This window comes from Chelonoidis abingdonii, chromosome 1, assembly GCF_003597395.2.
Source record: "Chelonoidis abingdonii isolate Lonesome George chromosome 1, CheloAbing_2.0, whole genome shotgun sequence".
In the NCBI taxonomy this organism is placed as follows: Eukaryota; Metazoa; Chordata; order Testudines; family Testudinidae; genus Chelonoidis; species Chelonoidis abingdonii.
Window position 1 is genome coordinate 26,298,625 of NC_133769.1, and position 17,655 is coordinate 26,316,279.

A 17,655-nucleotide genomic window follows, 5' to 3' on the forward strand; every position below is an offset into this window, starting at 1 on the left:
GTATATGTCTGGCTGTGAATGTTTTACTTTAAGACTGCAGAGAGTGGAAATACAGAAATTATAAATGTTAGCTACTATGGCTTTCATATTTTAATGCCAGTTTTGCAGGGTGTTAACTGCAGTGCAGAAAACTTCTAAACCCCCAGTGAGTGAATTTTTTTCTCCTCATGTAAGAGAAGCCTAATTATCATCAGCATTAGATCCCCACATGTGATTAAGTCATCACTACATTCCCAGCTAGGGTATGTAGTACAGGCTGCAGCCAGGATTTCATTGTTTGTGTGATATGCTTAAATCATTTTTATTGTATTTGTCAAGCTGCTACAGTCTGTCACGTGTACAGATTTAAAATATCCATAAAAAATAGGTTCTGAAGCTGCTCCTACCTTTAAAACTCTCCACTAATTGTGAATATCACCATTAGCCCAAACTTAGCTTTTTACAAATTATCAGCTTAAGTCCTGAAAAATCATACTGCAAAGTATTTTTTTAACCTGCTGAGAGTGCTGGGGAACTTAGTGCTGCCAAGAATTATTTTCTTTAATGAAAATAATAACAACTGGCATATACAGTAACATGAAAAATAGTTACAGAACATCGGAATATGTTGTTATGCTGTATCCTTTGTGTAAATTACATTTTATTTTAATAGACGGAATCTTTTTGGGAGATAATCTATACAGGGCCTCCAAGTCAACAAAAAAGGCAAAGCAATTTTGCCAGCATGCAATTCCCATTGGATTTCATGCTCGGTGACAGGACAAAAATAACTGATAATAATTATAGCAAACTAGAGGTGAGCTTGAAAGGTGATATTGTGACCAAAAAATGCACTTTTGGACTGTTTACACAGAGTTTTCATGTTCTCATTTGAAGTAAGATATAAATCCCATCTCATTGCCTACTGGCAAGGTTAACAGTCTTAAGTTCCTGATTAGTGTTGATTTATGTCATTGTGATATGCAAAGCAGGAAATGTATGTCTCCATGATGATTTTTAGAAAGTGTGGAGAAGCTACATAACATGACATCTTTATAGTGTCAGCAAATAAAATATTATAGTAATCACATCACCTGATTTATGATACATGAATAAAACACAGGCCATTTGCTCTCCACTACAGGCGTTTGTTGGTTAATTAAATTTGGGATAGAGGTCAGCATGGGAGTTTGTCTTATTAAGAACTAAGGTCAATTTCAGAAGATCTCTATTTTCAAGCATCTCAATCCTGACACTCACCTCATCCGCACACCGAATGGCCAAAATTCTCTTGCAAATCCTGACACTTTCTCCCTATTGTCGCCTTCATCAAATTCAAGCTCCTTCAAAACCTTCCACAAACAAGCTTCTTCCTATCTCTCTGGCCTGGTTACCTTTCTCCTCCCAAAACTCCCTCTTAGATGAGCATGAAGCAAACTAACCTCTTTATTTCCTTCTCCCACACTCACATCAATACTACCGCTGGTCAAAAAAAATGGATTCCAACTATTTTTTGTAGAAAAATGCAGTCATTGAAATAGAAATGTTTCAGAAAATGTTTGATTTCAATGAAATTTGATTTTTCAATACATTTTTTAAACAAAACAAAAATTTCAGTTCAAATACATTATAATTTCATTTCAATTTTTGTATAGGAAAACCAACATTTTCTGTGAAAAATTTCAAATGAAATCATTTTATTGGCAATTTTTCACACAGGTAAAACTTGATTTTTCAACCAGTTATACTAGATACCTTCTTTTATGCCTATCTGACCTTGTCTGCCACACCGCTCCCCATCCTTCTTTAAATCCCTTCTCAAAATCATTTCTTCAAGGAAGCTCATCATCTTTAGATAGTTATACTGATAAATCAATACAGCAACTCCATGATCTTTTTGTCTTTTCCATTGTCCTCTCTGAATCTGTCATTTCCTCCTGTTTCTCTCGTCTTAATTTAAGCCCCAGTTCAGCATACGATTAACTTTAAGAAGGGTAATCCCATTCTACTCAGAAAAGCACATAAGCATGTGCCTGAAGTAAATAACATTTAGTCATGTAGTTAAAAGTATTTTGCAGAATTAGAGTGTTAGAATTTACAGGCAGGGACTTAGGTGGAAACATTTAAAGGTCTTTGAGGAAAAGTGTGATGCACTTTTGCAAGTGCAAAATGCTCAGTGTGCACATGTAAATCACGCTTGAAGATGTACAAAGATATTTGCTTGCACACGTTATCCTCTATTTGTAATCAGACTTTAGGTGCTCTTCATGCACAACTTGTGAATGCATAGAAGTGTATGTACACACATAAAGTTCGAGGCCTTAGTTGTGTATTGTTTCCAAAAGCACTATGACTATCTACAATCCTGTACTAATAAAAATTACAACAATAAACAGCAATTTTTATAACAGAAACAAAATGATAAATCAGAATTTCAATATGCAAGTAACCGTTACAATCAAAATGTAAATATAACAAATGTTCAGATGGGAAATAACACCACTGATAATAATTAAAAACAGATGCTGCATGCATCAGTAAATCTGAAACTTAAAACAATTAATCAAATGTGCTGTTCCAGTGAAATCCTCAGCTGAAATAATGTATTAGTATTATTATTTTTATGACAACTGCTAGACACTATGAAGTGCAAATATTTAATTACTACATAACTTCATTTCGAGGTCATTGTTTCCAATGAATGCAAATAGTTCCCTCTTTAGTAACTTCACACTGACACCGGAACAAATCAGCACACCCTTAGAGCCCCGACCAGGGTTATTCTATCTACTACCCAAGACCCACAAACCCGGAAATCCTGGACGCCCCATCATCTCGGGCATTGGCACTCTCACTGAAGGACTGTCTGGATATGTGGACGCTCTACTCAGACCCTATGCTGCCAGCACTCCCAGCTATCTCCGTGACACCACTGATTTCCTGAGGAAACTACAACGCATTGGTCACCTCCCAGAAAACACCATCCTAGCCACCATGGATGTAGAGGCTCTCTACACAAACATCCCACACACAGATGGAATACAACAGCTGTCAGGAACAGTATCGCTGATGATGCACAGCACACTGGCTGCTGAGCTCTGTGCCTTTATCCACCCACACTAGTTCAAGTTTGAAGGACAATTATACCTCCAGATCAAGTGGCACTCGCTTGCACCCCACGCTGCCCCATATGCCATATTTTATGGCTGAGGACCTGACAAGAACGCTCCCTCAGCTCACATCCACCACGCCCTTCTCTACCTATACGCAACATTGATCGACATCTCATCACTGACCATGGAAGGAGACTCTAGAAAAAGTCACCATCACGATCTCACACTCTCCACCGCACATCATCAGCCGACCAATTACAGGAGGTCCACTTTCTAGACACCCACGGTGCAATAAGGGATGAATGGTCCACTTCCACCACCCTATAATCGAAAACCCTAACCGAACCGCACTACGCCTACTTCAGCCTCCACTTCAATCCCGGCACGATCACATTCACACACTCCATTGTGCGCCTGATCACCACAATCTGCTCTAACCCCACCAGACAAGAGCCACACCTACAAATCTCACCCAACGCATTTTCAACTAACATCAATACCCGCACGAGGAATGAGGAACAGCAGTACCAACACAAAATACACCCGTAGGACGGACGATGGAAATTTTAGGAAACAACGAATCCAACAAGCCAGACATGAGTACCTCAGAAGCCATCTACTGCAACAGACCAAAATACACAGAAAGAAACCAACAGGACTCCACGGCCAATCACATAACAAGCCCCCAGCTAACTGCCCTCCAAGCTTCATCAAGGGATCTACAACACCATCCTGGACAATGATCCCACACTTTCAGGGTCTTGGTGCACACCCGATCCTTGCCCACAAGACAGCCTGCCAACCTGAAACGTATTCTCACCAGCAACTGCACACCGTACCATAGTAACTTAGCCTCAGAATAAGGAACACCATCCATGCCATACACAACTCTCCTCGCAATGCCTAAACTACTGCCCACATTTACTCTTTAAGTTTAGCTTACACCAGACGATGCCCACCACATCCAAACTCTAAGGAACCTTGAATTTCATCTAACTTAGCAGATCTAGCTTAAGTCATGACATATTTCACTCGGTGCTTCCTATTCGGACTTTTTCATGTCAACGGGTCCACACAACTGTTATAATATATGCTCGAGTCACTTTATAGCCGAGCCCTTAATTGCCCCATCTGTGCTATGTACAGATTCGACCCATGAATTCTAGGAGCAGTCTCTACTGGAAATGGACTAAATGACACAAATCTAGATTACCACAAGGTGATTGGGCAATATTACATAGAAACTACTCTTTGCGAGAGCTACTTTCGAAACACCTCTGGGCCATAACAGCTATTAGCAGCATCATTCTGTTGACCAGTAGTTACTTAAAACCAGGTCCATCAACTCCGCAACCCCAAATATATAAAAAACTTTCTCCAACGGATCCAGACTATCAAACGAGAAACCCTAGCTCCAGGTCAGTTCATCTGACGATAAATTTTGACATACCATCGAGCATCGGTGAAAACTATTAAGGTCTCTCCTAAATGAAAGGCCTTGTTCGAGATAGGTACATTGGCCTTTCCCAAATATCTATTCAAGAAACACCACAATTCTCTCATTTCCCTTGGTTTCTTTGTCATCCACCTCTCATCTGCTCCTGACTTAGACAGTTCCAGTGTTCTCTGCTATGTAGATCACCATTGGAGTGTTTCCCTCACTAAGCAGCCTCCCTGTGATTGAACTACCTCGTTATCTCTAGCTGCTTGCTTAGCAATGATATATTGAACCTGCCCCTGGAAATTTCCACTACCTGCGTCTGATGAAGTGGGTATTCACCCACGAAAGCTCACGCTCCAAAACGTCTGTTAGTCTATAAGGTGCCACAGGATTCTCTGCTGCTTTCACACTGAGGGTGGCTTGAAAACAAAGGTTGTTTCTATACCATGTAATTACTTTCCCTTTCTGTTTATATTGTAAAGATATAGCTGTGGTTAGAGTAGCTGTTAATTGAGAACACCTTCTAAACAAGGACATTGGATATGTTTTATTTCTAGACTACCACTACATAGAAAAATATAAAGCAATACCTTAAAGAACACATCTCGTGGTCAAACTGTAACCAAACAGCATCTTTATGTTGTATACAGCACAAGATTAAAATTTCACAAGTGCAGCATAAATCAATCATTTTAGAAAGGAAAATATTTATGACATAAAAATGTTTATGATGAAACTCACTAAGGTCAGATTGAAATGGAGAATAGGTGGAAATAGAGACAAGCTATAAGCAGGAGCAGAGTTGTGAAGGTTTTTGAAAGTGAGGCTAATAAATTTAAGACTGATACATAAGAAGCCAGTGAAGGGACTCCATGGATGGAGGAGAGTCACGGTTAATGCAATATTACAGGAAGATATTTAGCTGCTGTATTTTGGATTGACAGAAGAGGAGAGTGAGGAGGTTAGAAAGGAGAAGGTTAGAATAATTTATATTTAAGAAGGTGAGTATTTTAGAGATTATATAGAGAGAGAAAATTTAAAATTCACTGATGGCTATAATATGCTGGGAAAAGGAAAGAGAAAAATCAGTGATATCACCAAGGCTGCAGGATTGGGTGATGGATAGTGATTGAGACAGTTTTAAAGGAATATAAGCTCTGTTTTTGACATGGTTAATTTGAGAAAGCAGAAGGACTTCCAGGAGGACATCTGTCTATATCCCTATAAAAGGGTCTGGTTTATCTTACCTGAATTCCCATATCAGTGATCTTCCTACATTCAGATACAGAAAGTTCCTTCATTCTTCTAGTGTGGCCCAGAGCTGCCAAGCTCTGAAAACATGCCAAATAAATTTCAACTTTTTATATTATAAAAACACATCTGTGAAATAACATTTCGTTAAGATAGATGATAATAATGTCCTAAATTTATAGCATCTAGCACCTTCCATCTGAGGATTACACCTTTTAAAGACATTAACTAACTTACCCAAACAATAGCTCTGTGAGATATTATCTCAGTTCTACAGAGGAAAGTGAAGCCAGAGACATTGAATTAGTGAGCTGCCTGAAGTCATATAAAGAGTTCAAGACAGAGTGAGGTCTCCTTCCTCTGTTCTGTCCTCCAGAAAATGAACCCTTTATGTAGCCATCCTCACATGGTCCAAAAGTAAACATCATGTTGATCTGCACTCTTTTCTTTAGAGCTAGAAATAATGTTCATTACATACCAGCTCCTTAAATTAATTAAATTAAATTAAATTAATACTTCTAAGAGTTCATTAGGGAGAACTGTCATCTGATCTGGATTTCCTGTCTGTATACACTCATGTTTGGAAATCAACAAATTTATGGCTTTTGTGCAGATGGCTTCACTCCAGCCAAGATAGATAAAAATTGCTGTGTGGTCTTTTAAGAAAGTATTTGTTAGAAAAACAACAATGAACTTTTTCATATAAGTGAGAAAAGGAAGTAGAGAAAGCAGAGATGCATGAAATGTTTTCACTTCCAGTAAACAAATTAGCGTTTTCATAAATATTTTACCAATTTGCTTCAAAATTTTGGACTGAAACAAGAGCTTTTCACAAACAAGTCTAAATTAACTATATGGGCAAAAAACAAATACTAGTTGCAGTTCTTCAACCAAGCTTTATATTGTTATTTTACATTTAAATTATGCCTCAAATCAAGGGCCAGATGGTTCCTGCTAGGCACAAGCCAAAGGTAGTGTACAGTCAGACTACCCTAGCAGGAGCTCCAGGGGACATTATGTCTGCAGGGAGCAGTTCCTGTGTTCAGGACTGCAACTACGGCAAGTTCCAGTGTTGGGAAGGGAAGATAGTCTGAATTTTCTTTTCCTTGTATGCTGGGGGCAAGGGCCAGCACAAACTGGCCATCATTCTCAAACCCTAAGGCGAATGAGAGTTTTGTTGTTTAAAAATTTATATTGATGCCAAATGTCCGGGGACCTGCGTTCTTTACAAAAGTAAAACCAAAACAAAGTACAAAGTGAGCCTCCAGAAAACAAATTTTTCATTTTCTTCTATATGAGTGGTGTGTGAACATTTTGGACAGTAAATTATCTGCTAACTTTCAGAGCAGCCATGCTGAACAAGAAGGAAACTTGATAAAGAAAAATAAGAGGGTGTAAATACAGTCTAGGATCCAGATGTGGATACTACTGTGATGATGACAGAAGTGTAGATTTTGCCAATTCTGGAAATCTAGACCACTGAAAAAAATAGGCTCGGCAGAATTCATTATTATTATTTTTTTTTGTAAATTTGACAATTAATATTGATGATTATTTTGAATCTTTTTTCCGATTTTGATTGTTTAAATTTTTTTCAGAGTTTCACAATGGGAGTGCAGGGCCAGTGACACTGGATCCCTTCAGGTACAAGATGCGGCAAAGGATGCGATCCTGGCAGGGCACAGCAGACACCTCTAGCCAGAACCGCAAAGAGGAGGACTAGGCCTGGCCGCTCTGCTGCTGAACAGTTCCTAGCTGGAGGCAGCCCCTGCACTTGCAAGTGGTGAGTGAGCGAATGAGGCTGCAGAGGGCTCCCTAGACTGCCACGGAGCCAGTGACACTGGATCCCTGCAGGCACAAGATGTATTTTTTTTTTTCGATTTATTTTTTTTGTCGATTTCAGTGTGTCAGGTGAAATCAACATTTACTGAGTAACTATTTAAATCGAATCCTGCCACACCTAAAAATAGTAATGAAAAAAGTAAGATCCTTCATCCTAACCCTGGCTGAAACTAAAGAAGATTTAAAACAAGCAAAAGGAACTATTTATTCACACAATGCACAGTCAACCTGTGGAATTCTGCCAGAGGATGTTGTGAAGGCCAAGACTATAACAGAGTTCAAAAAACAACCGGATAAAGTTCATAAAGGATAGGTCCATCAGTGGCTATTTGCCAGGATGAGCAGGAATGCACAACCATGCTCTGAAGTGTCCCTCCCCTCTGTTTTCTGGGAATGGGTGACAGGGGATGAATCACATGATGACTGCCTGTTCTGTTCATTTTTTCTGAAGCATTTGCCACTGTAAGAAGACAGAATACTGGGCTAGATGGACTAATAGTCTGATCCAGTATGGCCATTCTTATGTTATGTAAAGAAACTGAATTTTTTCCAAGTGGATATGTCTATCTTTGAGGGTCAATCATTACTTCTAAGGTTTCAGAGTAGCAGCTGTGTTAGTCTGTATCCGCAAAAAGAACAGGAGTACTTGTAGCACCTTAGAGACTAACAAATTTATTTGGGCATAAGCTTTCGTGAGCTACAGCTTTACTTTACTTTTAAGGGAGTCACAAACAGCTAGAGGTTTCTCATTTTTGCTCACCAAAGCATCCCTATTCAGGTCAGCACATAAGTATGTGCTTAAGGCTCAAGTGGACTTAAGCTTGTGCTTGACGTTAAGGATGTGTTAAGTGTTCTCCTGAAAAGGGGTGGCTTTAGGCATGTGCTTAAATGCTATCCTGAATCAGAGCCCAGCCATTTAGAGGTAGGTTCAGACTTGTGCAGCAACTGTTTTTTAGTACCATTTCTATATTGCCATTTAGAACCAACATTAATTTACTTTACCCAGTAGTGAATTACTAACGTTCATTAAAGATTTTTTTACTAAACTATAACTAAAACTGGTATTACTTCATATCTAACCTACAACTATTTTGTATAACTACAGTAATATTGGGTCCTGGTATACAAACAACGCATTTGGAAAATGAACATCAAAGTCTCAGTTACTATTCCTTATTGGGTTTTTTTTAAATCTGAAAACTTTATAATCCCTTCTAAAATGTTCCAAGTACCCATTAATCTAGAAGAGATCACTCAAGATACTCTGGATCTGAAATCTGATGAACAGATCAGAGTCCACTGTGTAAGAACTACTATCAATTATTATTTTCACTACAATAGAGCCTAGGGATTGCCAAGGAATGAAGCCCCACTGTGCCAGGCACTTCATTAATAATACGTTTGGCAAAACAAAGAGTGCAGGATATTTAGGGGGAAAGAATTTTGAGAGGCGCTAAATCTCAAAGTTACATAGCAAGACTATTAAGCCTTCAGTTTGTAAGAACAAGACTGTACAGCCAAGTTCCACTAGAGTAGCATTGCAGCAAGTCTAATCCATCTGAAGTGGTTCAAGAAATCATTGTGATTCACAATTATTCTCACCACAATGTATAAAGAAGCCTATATTCATTGGCATTTTTACATCTATCAGTAGGTTTTGATTTTGTGGATGATTTGATTCTATAATATTACCTGGTGAGCAACTTGGAATAATTGGGAATGTGATGAACTGGCTCCAGTCACACATGACAGCATAGTCTGTTAGTATCAGTTGGTGAATCTTCATTGGTATATTCTGGAATCATATATAGTGCTGTGCTCCCCAGGATTCTCTCCTGGCTCTGAATTGCCTCATTCTCTATATCATGGCCCCAGAGATTTGTGGAAAATATGGTCTAAGCTATCATTGTCATGATGACAATATCTACTCATCCACTTGTTTATGTTTATTACAGTTCATAGAATCATAGAAATCATAGAATGTCAGGGTTGGAAGGGACCTCAGGACAATGCCTTGCTGCCACATGCATTTGAAAGAAATGCTCTTCTACACTGAAGTTGCTGGTTAGCATCTGCTTATCTTTTAATGGTGCCCACTATCCAACCAACTTATCTCATTCATAACTCTGAAGGAGATATGTGGTTTCAGAGCACCTTACTAAAAATACCTAATATGAAGCTAGCTGAGATTAAACCTCAGTAAAACCAAAGCTGTGTTGATTGTATCAGGTAGCAGGTGTGAGCACAACTTGAGAAGTGCATCTATTCTTGATGGTTAGTTGAGACAGCAAAGTGTCTGTTGTAACAAAAATTTATTGACAAAACAAAACAAAAAACTGGAACTGACTTTCCAAGTTACTGAGTAACTGCAATGCCCATTGACTTCCGTTGGAATTGTAGGTGTTCAGCACTTCTGGAAATAGTAAAAAACAGTTATGCACCTTTTCATAACTCTTGTTCTTTAAGATGTGTTATGTATGTCCATTACATAGTTGGGGTGTGTGTGCGGCCTGTGCATCAGTGCCAAAGAGTTTTCCCTAGAAGTACCTGTAGGGGTGGCCCTGCCCACCTCCTACCTCTTCATGCTTCAAACAAGGGCGTAAAGGGTAAAGTTGCCCTGCCTCTCCTTGGCACCAGAGGATTATGATAGACTATGATGCATTGGGTCATGTAGTGGACATATGCAATGCATCTCAAAGAACAACAGTTATAAGATAATGGAGATATCCTATTTCCTAGAGCAGGAAGGGACCCTGAAGGGTCACTGAATCCAGCCCCCTGCCTTCACTAGCAGGACGAAGTACTGATTTTACCTGAGATTTCTAAGTGGCCCCCTCAAGGATTGAACTTATAAGCCTGGGTTTAGGAGGCCAATGCTCAAACCACTGAGCTATCCCTCAACCCCAACCATTTTTTTCTTCAAGTTCTTGCATATATCCAAGCTATTACCCTAGGCAGTGGGGCTCAGAGTTCACCAGAAGAGTGACTGCAGTACTGCTTTTCCTACATTTGAATCCTTCCTTGGTTCTGCAGTCAGTGTATAGTGTCTGGTGAATGCATCAACTGAAGACTATGTCACTGCCCTGAATATGTCCACAATATGGACATGTGCCACAAATGCTACCTAGGCTTAAAGTGCTCTGGTCAAGTGCACTATCAGCTTGTCTAGAGGCTTTACCCCTTTGGCAGCATAACTCATAGTGATGCAGCTGGAGATCCATTTTGAGAGTCTCTGCCTTGGTCTATACCTAAAACCTAGGGCAACCTAGCTACATTGCTCAGGTATGTGAAATGAGTTAAGTTAATCCAAAGCCCTGGTGTAGATAGTGCTAGGCTGACAGAAGAATAATTATGTTGATCTACCTACCACCTCTCAAGGGGGTGGATTTACTGCAGCGACAGAACAACCCCTTCTGAGTGTCTACACTGCTGTCTTCTCATATACTCTGCAAGTGAAACAAAAAGAAACCCAAATGTCCTGTGCAAGTAAAAAGCCAAAGCTAGGGTGTGGAGCCTTTGCTCATACATGTGAGCATGCAGCTTCAGAAGGAAAATTGGTAAGCATATAGACTGATTCAGGTGAAAAATCAGACATCCCATTTCAAAGACAAACTTGGACTGGAAATAAGGTGTAACTTTTTAATGGTGAGAGTAAACTATGGGAACCATTTACCAAGGGTTGTAGTAGACTCCATCACTGATAATTTTTAAACCAAGAATGGATGTTTTCCTAACATATGCCTTGAGAATTATTTTGGGGAAGTTCTATGGCCCACGTTATACAAGAGGTCAGACTAGATGATCACAATGGTCTCTTCTGGCCTTGGACTCTATAAATCTATGACTCATCCACCAGCTCAGAGATGATAACGGTTCATCTGGGATATATACGAACTTGTTCAGATGGTAAATGTGAGGATGACACACTGATTTCAGCCACATCTGCAGATGCAGTACTCTGAGGTGCAGCCTGGCATGAGGGCTCATGTGCAGCCGTGTGTGACGTAAGTGCCTCAGGCAATTTCTCATAGTGGTTTGTGGGTGATCCTTGAAGGACACACAGATGTCTTGTACAGCCTGGAACTTGTAAAGAGGCAGAAAGGTTCTGGCAGAGGTTGAATGCAGGTCTGCCCCAATGAACTCTACTCTTAGTAGATGTGATAACATTGACTTTTCTTTGTTTATTTTCAGGCCCAGGAAGCTGTGCAGATGGATAGTTTGATGGACAGCAGCCTCCATCTGATGTCTGGATTGACCCTGAACCGACCAGTCATCCAGGTAAGGACACATCTGGACACCTCTGTGGTGGAGGTAGGCTACCACCACCGCCATATACTTGGCAAAAACGCTTGGTGCAAATGAAAAATCTAAGGGCAGATACCAGTCCCCCAGACCTAGGGCAGGGATGACCACAGCAAGGGGCACCATATGGAACTTTATCTTCTTTGATGTACTTGTTCAGGTTCCAACAGTCTGGGATAAGCACTAGTCTGAAACCACCTCTGGCTTTGGTTATCTGGTAGTATCAGGAATAAAAACCTGTCTTGATGAAGAGATGGCACCTCTTCTATAGCTTGTAAAAAATGTAGAGTCTACACTTCTCGTCTTAGTGCAGACTCATGAGAGCGGTCCTTGAAGAGGAACTGAGTAGAGAAGTGGAAGGGGGTGAGGCAGAAAATGCAGGATATATCCTGATTCCATCATGCTACGCACCCATTTGTCCAAAGAAATGGACTGCCACACATGTCCCAAAAAGGGGGAAAAGGCCAATGAGATCATAGTTGGACTGCATGCTGTCCTTGACATAACAGTCAAACTGACTGCTTCAAAGCCTAGAGCCTAGATGAAGGGCCTGAGGAAGTACAAGGTATAGACCTCCCGCTCTGTGATCTCTACTTTCTCATATACTGGTCTGCCTGCCAGAAGGGCTAATATTGCTGCTTAGTCTGGTAATGAGGGTGATATTTTGTTCTCTTTGTAGCTGGATTATAGCAGTCCAAGGACTTTAGAACCACTCTCGAGTCCTTTAGGGTGTGTAAAGTCTCATCAGTTTTGGATGAAAATAATGTACATACCTCAAAGGAAAGGTTCTCACTAGTCCATTGCACCTCCACAGGAATCCCTGAATACCCCAACCAGGAGGAACAGTACATACTAAAAGACATCACCATAGCTCTGGCTGCAGAGTACACTGTATCCAAGGAGGCCTGCAGAACCAAATGAGAGATGATGAAGTCAAAGACGGTGGTACCTGGCTTGTAGTCAATAGGACCAAAATGGAGAGTCCAAGTGCAGACGATCTCAACACCTGCCAATTCCAGATGACAGTCTTCATCCTAAAGTAATAGGAATGACAATACCGATAGGCATAACAAGTCCCTCATTGCGGCCTAAGCATCCAGCACTATCAGTACCGTCATGGAGGGGTTGTTCCACTGTGATCAGAGAAGTCTGATCTGTCACAGGCGAAGAAATAGCCGATCTCAATGACCCCTAGGAGGGCACTGGAGTCAACAGCTCAGGTCTCTCTGGATGAGTCGGTACCGGGGAGCGCAAGCCAACGGGTGTGCTCTACAATCAGTATCAGACTGACCTTCTGTGGAGAAATCCTGGTTCCTGATCTTTTAGGAACCCTTTAGCAATTTCTTTTCATGTTTCTGAGGCTGGGAATGCTCTGAAGACCTCAGCCTTGAGGAAAACGATCCTGTGACATGGACCTCCTATGGCTCTCATCTGCAGGAAAAACTGGAAGAGCATGCCAGGAAGGAGTCATGGAAGAGCTGACCTTGGACAATGGAGGTGGTTCTGACACCAATCTAAGTGCTGCCTCCATCAATTTGTAGCAAAGGTCCTCTTCCCTCAGCCTTTTTGTCCTGGTCTGGAAGCTGAGACAAATGGAGCTCCTGTCTCTAATGTCACCCTCACCTAAGCACTTGAGGCAGCATGAACAAGGGTCACTGACAGACATGGGCTTCTGACAACCCAATCAAAGTTTGCAACCCAGGAGCCTTGGCATAGGCTCACCTGGTACCAGGCAAGACCCAAATGCTCATCTGACTGGAAAAAATTCAAGCTAAAACAAAATTTAAAAAAATAAAATATGAAACAAAGAAAAAAATAAAAGGAAAATTTAACATAAAATGATGAAAAAGAGTATTACTAAGTGCATAACCAAGCAGCAATAAGATGATTCGCAGAGAACAAAGACACTACAACTGCCAACCACACAAGGAAAGAAGGAACTGAAGGAGGGACAGGATGGCTTCGGCTTTAGATCCTCTTTGGAGCACAAGGATCTAGGAGCTGGGCAGGGCCACCTCTGTGGAAAACTTTCTGGTGCCAGTGCACGGGACACACACACACTCCTACAGTGTAATGGACATATGCAGGAACTCTAAGAAGAACTGTATGTTCTTTCTCTCCATCTGAATCTGGCATTCATTTAACATTTCATCTTCTTTGGAAATGTGTGTCTGTTGCGTAATCTGTCACCCACTTTCCTTTGAGATCACAGGGGTAAATGATTAATTTTACATCATGTTTCTGATAATATCTACTGGTTCTGTTAATAAAATTCTCTTCTCATCCCTTACAAGCCATGCTCTTTCTTTGGACCCATTTTCTAACAGACTTTAAAAATGCAGCACCAGATTCTGATTTCAAATCATTATAAATTTAAAGTAACATCATTAAGGCCAAGGGAGTTGCTCTGGATAGACACCTATGTAAATGAAATCAAAATCTGGCCTGTATTTTTTATCATAACCTCTTTAGCAATTTATTGTTACATTATTATTTATATTGCAGTAGGATCTAGTAGCCCATCTGTTGTGTACAAACAATAGCAAGAGAAAGGAAGATTGTATGATTACATGGGCAAGGTACTGAACTGCTCCTGATGATTACAAATCATCCTAGATTTGTAGGTGTTTTTATTTTTTAAATTGGCTACCCCTGACTGATACAATACATTTGTCATTGGTTGTCTAACCAGCCAATTGGTAGGTACCACAGGAAAAGTGGCTCTTGTGGTGCAATTTGAAGAAGGATAGATGAGTAGTCTTATGGATTAGGTCAGCGAGTGCGTTCCATGCATAAGGGAATATGTGAGAGAAGCTGTGGTGACAACTGTAAGAGAAGGCTTCCTTTTATTCTCCATTTTGCTTTTATCTTTGTTCTTTAAAATAGACTAAGGTTCTTTTGTTCCAAGTCTTGAGGCACTTCACCTGGTTTTGTACTCCAGATAGGCTTCTTGCCTTTCATCACCACACTACATGTATTTGGTCATATCCATTGGCATTATTTTAAGTTTCACAGAGTCTAAGTTGGGACATTTTTTGGTCCTTATTGTTTTTATTGCTGGATGGCATGTGTAACCCAGGAACAAATTAATTTCTTGTTGGATTTCCAACTATTTTCCTTATATGATTTTTTCTTCTGACTGAATCCCACTTGATTTCAGAAACGTGCTTCATTCTACCAAATCTTGGTATACTGAATCTTAATAGCTTTATTTTTATACCCTTTAAGATGGACGGTTCTGCACATGTGTAGAATGATGAAAATCATGCAGCTGCATGTTTTCAGACTTAGAACAGAGCTCTCAAAAGTACATTGAAGAGACATCAAAAAAATTGAATCTTTTTAACAAACTTGTGGAGAGCATGAGAGTGATGCTTAGGGCCAATACTACTCGTCTAACTCACATGCGCACTTGCATTGAGATCATTAGGACTGTTCTGGGGAATTAGGTATCCCTGCGCAAGAGTGGCTACATCAGCACAACTATGGTGCTGCAGCTCTGCCACTCTAGCACCATAGTGTACATGCTTCCTATATTGATGGAAGTGGTTTTCCCATCAATGTAGTTAATACACTTCTCTGAGAGGTGGTAGTTAGGTCTACAGAAGTATTCTTCCATCAACCTAGCTGTGTCTACATTGGGGTTTAGGTCAACCTAACTACAGCTCTGATTGAGGTAGCTAGGTCAATCTAATGTTTAGGTGTAGACCAGGACTTAGGCAAGTAGATTTTGGCCCTAAGTACATGCTTCAGCTCAATAATGGACGCTTGAAAGGCCTACAAATATTTTTCAAATGTATTTACAATCTTATCAAAAAGTATGTATTATTTTATCATCTCTGCAGTGCCAGAGGTGTGCATGATACTTTGCAAACATACAGACAACAAGATCATCCCTGCCCTGAAGACCTTATGAGAGTAAAAACACATGGAAGCTGATCAATAGCAGAAGGCTAGTCCCCAAAAAGGAGTTATTAGGAAGATTTTTAAGATCATATTTTTCAAGGATTATGTATTTTTAAAATATTGCTGTGTTTATCTGTGTTTTAGAGGGATAAATGGTCACTGCCATAGTAAAGGTTGAATAAACATTTCCATTTTAATCTCCTGGTTTCAGTTGTTTAAAAAAGATGGTTACTTACATGTACTGTAACTGCTGTTCTTCAAGATGTGTGTGCAGACATGTATTCCACTCAGGTGTGCATGCAACAAAGTCAGAGAACTATTCTTAGCAGTACCCATCAGGATGGTGCTCACGCCCTCTGATTCTCATAGCCCCTCCCATGGCCATATAAGACTGGCACCTTCCCAACCTCCCTCAGTTCCTTCACACCAGAATGAGAGACCAAAGACTTCCATGTTGAGGGACAGGGGGTGGATCATAGAATACCTGTCTGCACCCACACCTGAAAGAACAACCATTATTGTACAGGTAAGTAACCATCTTATCTTCTTTGAGTGGTTGCAGAGATGTATTCCCTCACTCAGGTGACTCACAGGCAGTACTGGTAGGAGGTGGAACTCAGAGTCTGCTTAAATAACTGCAGAACTGCCTTCCCAAAAATTGCATCTGACCTAGATTCTGTGGCGAACACCCAATTTTTGGCAAAAGTTTGTGCAGAAGCCCATGCAGCAGCCCTACAAATGTCCAAAACTGCAACATTGCTGAGAAATGTGATCAATATTGTTTGAGCCCTTGTTGAATGAGCCCATAAAGTCTGTGGGGGTGTGGTCTGAGCTACTCCATAACGTGTGGTAATGCAGGAGATTATCCACCTAAAGATTGTCTCTGCAGATACTAGCTGACCTTTCATCTGATCCACATAAAAGATAAAAAGCTGAGAACAAAATGATTTAGTTCTTTCCAGACAGAATGTCAGGCATCATTTCACTTCTAATGTCTGACGTTCCTGTTCATCTGCATTCAAGCATGGCTTAGGAAAGAATACAGGCAAGTAAATAACCTGGTTAAGGTAAAACTGTGAAACTACTTTGGACAAAAACTTCAGATGAAGCCTCAAGGACACTTTGTCTCTGAACAGTTGAGTAAGGGGAGGCCCTGCCATAAGATCCTGCACTTTGCTGACTCTTTTTGTGTAAGTTTATAGCAACAAGAAAGGCTGTCTTTTGGGAAGGGAGAGACAACAAGCAAGTTGCTAGTGACTCAAACTGAAGACCCATGAGGGCAGCCAGTACAGTATTAAGGTCCCACAATTACAGGCCGAAGCAGGCAGACAATACCTTTTAGAAATCTCACTACCACAGAGTCTGGAGAAACTGATTGATGGAACACCGAGATCGCTGCCAAGTGAACCGTCGATCAGTTAAGAGACAGACCCAAGGATTTCAAATGTAATGAATAATCTAGAATGTCCTGAACGTGAGCTAACATTAGTGGAATTTCCTTAGGTATTGACCAAACTGAAAAAGTCTTCCATTTGGCCCAAAGGGTAGTCCTAGCAGATGGCTTCCGATGGTAAATAGGACCCTCCTATCTACTCCCAAACATTAACCTTCCTCCTCATCTAGCCATACCCTATCCAGGCCATGAGATGTAGACTGCTCAGAGACGGATGTGCAACTTGGCTGTGGTGCTGAGTCAGTAGTTCGGGAAATAGAGGAAGAGATCTGGGATGTTAAATAGACAAATAGAGAAGTTCAGAGAAGCAACACTGTCTTGGCCTAGCCAGCTCAATAAGAACCAGTTTGGCATGGTCCAACTTCTGC

General features: G+C 40.5%; 1 protein-coding gene across 2 annotated transcripts in view; it reads right to left on the reverse strand.

Moving 5' to 3' along the window:
• The window catches only part of FBXL13 (F-box and leucine rich repeat protein 13), a 194,526-nt gene that overhangs the window by 15,557 nt on the left and 161,314 nt on the right, over nt 1-17,655 (reverse strand). The window contains exon 17 of one of the 2 annotated variants that reach the window (XM_075064569.1): nt 5,781-5,864. The exons of the other annotated variant lie outside the window; for it this stretch is intronic. Coding sequence (XP_074920670.1) covers nt 5,781-5,864 — 84 coding nt within the window. The remainder of the gene's footprint in view (nt 1-5,780; nt 5,865-17,655) is intronic. 2 annotated transcript variants of the gene reach the window in all.